General features: G+C 38.2%; 1 protein-coding gene across 1 annotated transcript; it reads left to right on the plus strand.

Annotated features, from left to right (window-relative positions):
- The first annotated feature begins 763 nt into the window (after positions 1–763).
- Positions 764–1,462, plus strand: LOC107683006 (serine/threonine-protein kinase 26-like). The gene is made up of 3 exons (XM_016479099.1): positions 764–968; positions 1,061–1,123; positions 1,284–1,462. Exons 1-3 carry the CDS (start codon positions 801–803, stop codon positions 1,446–1,448), a joined length of 396 nt encoding a protein of 131 aa, XP_016334585.1. The 5' UTR covers positions 764–800; the 3' UTR covers positions 1,449–1,462.
- Positions 1,463–1,484: the final 22 nt, after the last annotated feature.

Consider the following 1,484-nt stretch of genomic DNA (forward strand, 5'->3'; position numbering starts at 1 on the left):
AAAATAATGTTATTTTTAGCAGCATCATATGACCCCTTTAATGCAGCTCTTATCATAGAGTGAAAGCATACAGTGACCAAGATCTGTCAAGTTTCCAAGTCAGTGCAGCCCACATGACAGACTGAAATGTAAGTCTGTTCTTGGCTGAAAATGTTCCCCTCTGCAATTAACACTTCAGAAAATAAATTAGTTTGTTTCCCCCCACTTAAATTCTTCCAATATTCAACTTGTATTTGAATTCTGAAGAGTGAAGAATATTTCAGTTAGGGGAAAAATCACTGAACACCAGTTTTTTTTTTTAAACAACAGTCCACAAGAGGGCGCAATGAATAAATCCAAGCCAAACAGCACCATGTTATGTTGTTTATTGCAGAGAACAAATCTGGCTGTTAACAGAAATGCATTTTGTTTTCAGTTAAACTGCATATGTTCTCAGGATCATTCCAGTCATTTTAGACAGTTTTTTCACACTTGATACCTTCACGGTTTTTATTAAATAATATTTTTTGATTTTTTTTTTTTTTTTTTACAATTTTGGGGGAGTGATACTATGCAATATGTATACAATTTTTATGAGCTATTTTTTTTTTTCCATATTTTTTTCGTATTTCCCATTCATTTCCTATGTCTGTCATTTTTGACCGCGAAGGTACCAAGTGTTACTTTTTATTATTCGACCCTTTAACATATCCGAATCATGTCCACAATTTTTCAATGAAGCAAAAAATTGTAAAACATTTTTCGGTGAAAAGTGACCGAAGAGGCCCAGAGGGTTAAAAGTCTTTCTCTTTCTTTCTGATATGTATTTTAAACTGATCAAACTACACATGCACAGCAAGTTGAAAATCTCAATGGATTCTTCATGTGTGCCTATCAGGGAGTCCAGCAGTAAGGACAATGACTCGTCTCCTGAGTGGTCCTTCACTGTCCGTAAGAAGAAGCCGGAAAAGAAGCAGCCCAATGGAATGGTGAGTTCTGAATGATGATTTGGATATTCAATGTTCAAATTCTGTACCTGATTATTGAGAACAAGTTTGTGTTTCTGATCTCCTTCTTTCAGGATGAAGAACTGCAGAAGAAGTCAGGCAGTTTAACCACCGTCATGGCTCCTGTTTTTTCAGAGGTAGGGGAGCTAGTCTTCTCATATGCTCCAGTTTGGGGAGCTGAACAGAAATTAAAATGCCATTCAGAATCGTAATTTGACCGGAAATCAGTCTAGTTATGTAGCCGCAAAAACAAAAGTGGGATTGACTGTGTATCAGAGCGTGAGCTTTTCGTTGTAGCTGAAATCGCAGCACAGAGACGATGACGTGACGAGAGGAGTTCTCGAGCAGCTGGAGAAGAGCCTGCATGTGGCTGAGGACATCTGTCCTGGTGTCACAGACAGGATGATCACTCATATCCTGGAGAGGGTGCAGAGGTCAGACGCACTACATACATGTTTCTGATGACAGGCAAAGGCTTTAATTTAAGACTGTCTGAAT

The sequence above is a fragment of the Sinocyclocheilus anshuiensis genome, unplaced genomic scaffold, assembly GCF_001515605.1.
Source record: "Sinocyclocheilus anshuiensis isolate Anshui unplaced genomic scaffold, SAMN03320099.WGS_v1.1 C32798823, whole genome shotgun sequence".
NCBI lineage: Eukaryota > Metazoa > Chordata > Actinopteri > Cypriniformes > Cyprinidae > Sinocyclocheilus > Sinocyclocheilus anshuiensis.

Coding starts and splice junctions, on each gene's coding strand:
- LOC107683006 (XM_016479099.1), top strand. CDS start 801: ATGTATTTTAAACTGATCAAACTACACATGCACAGCAAGTTGAAAATC. Junction 969..1,060: donor AGAAGCAGCCCAATGGAATG/GTGAGTTCTGAA, acceptor TCCTTCTTTCAG/GATGAAGAACTGCAGAAGAA. Junction 1,124..1,283: donor TGGCTCCTGTTTTTTCAGAG/GTAGGGGAGCTA, acceptor TTTTCGTTGTAG/CTGAAATCGCAGCACAGAGA.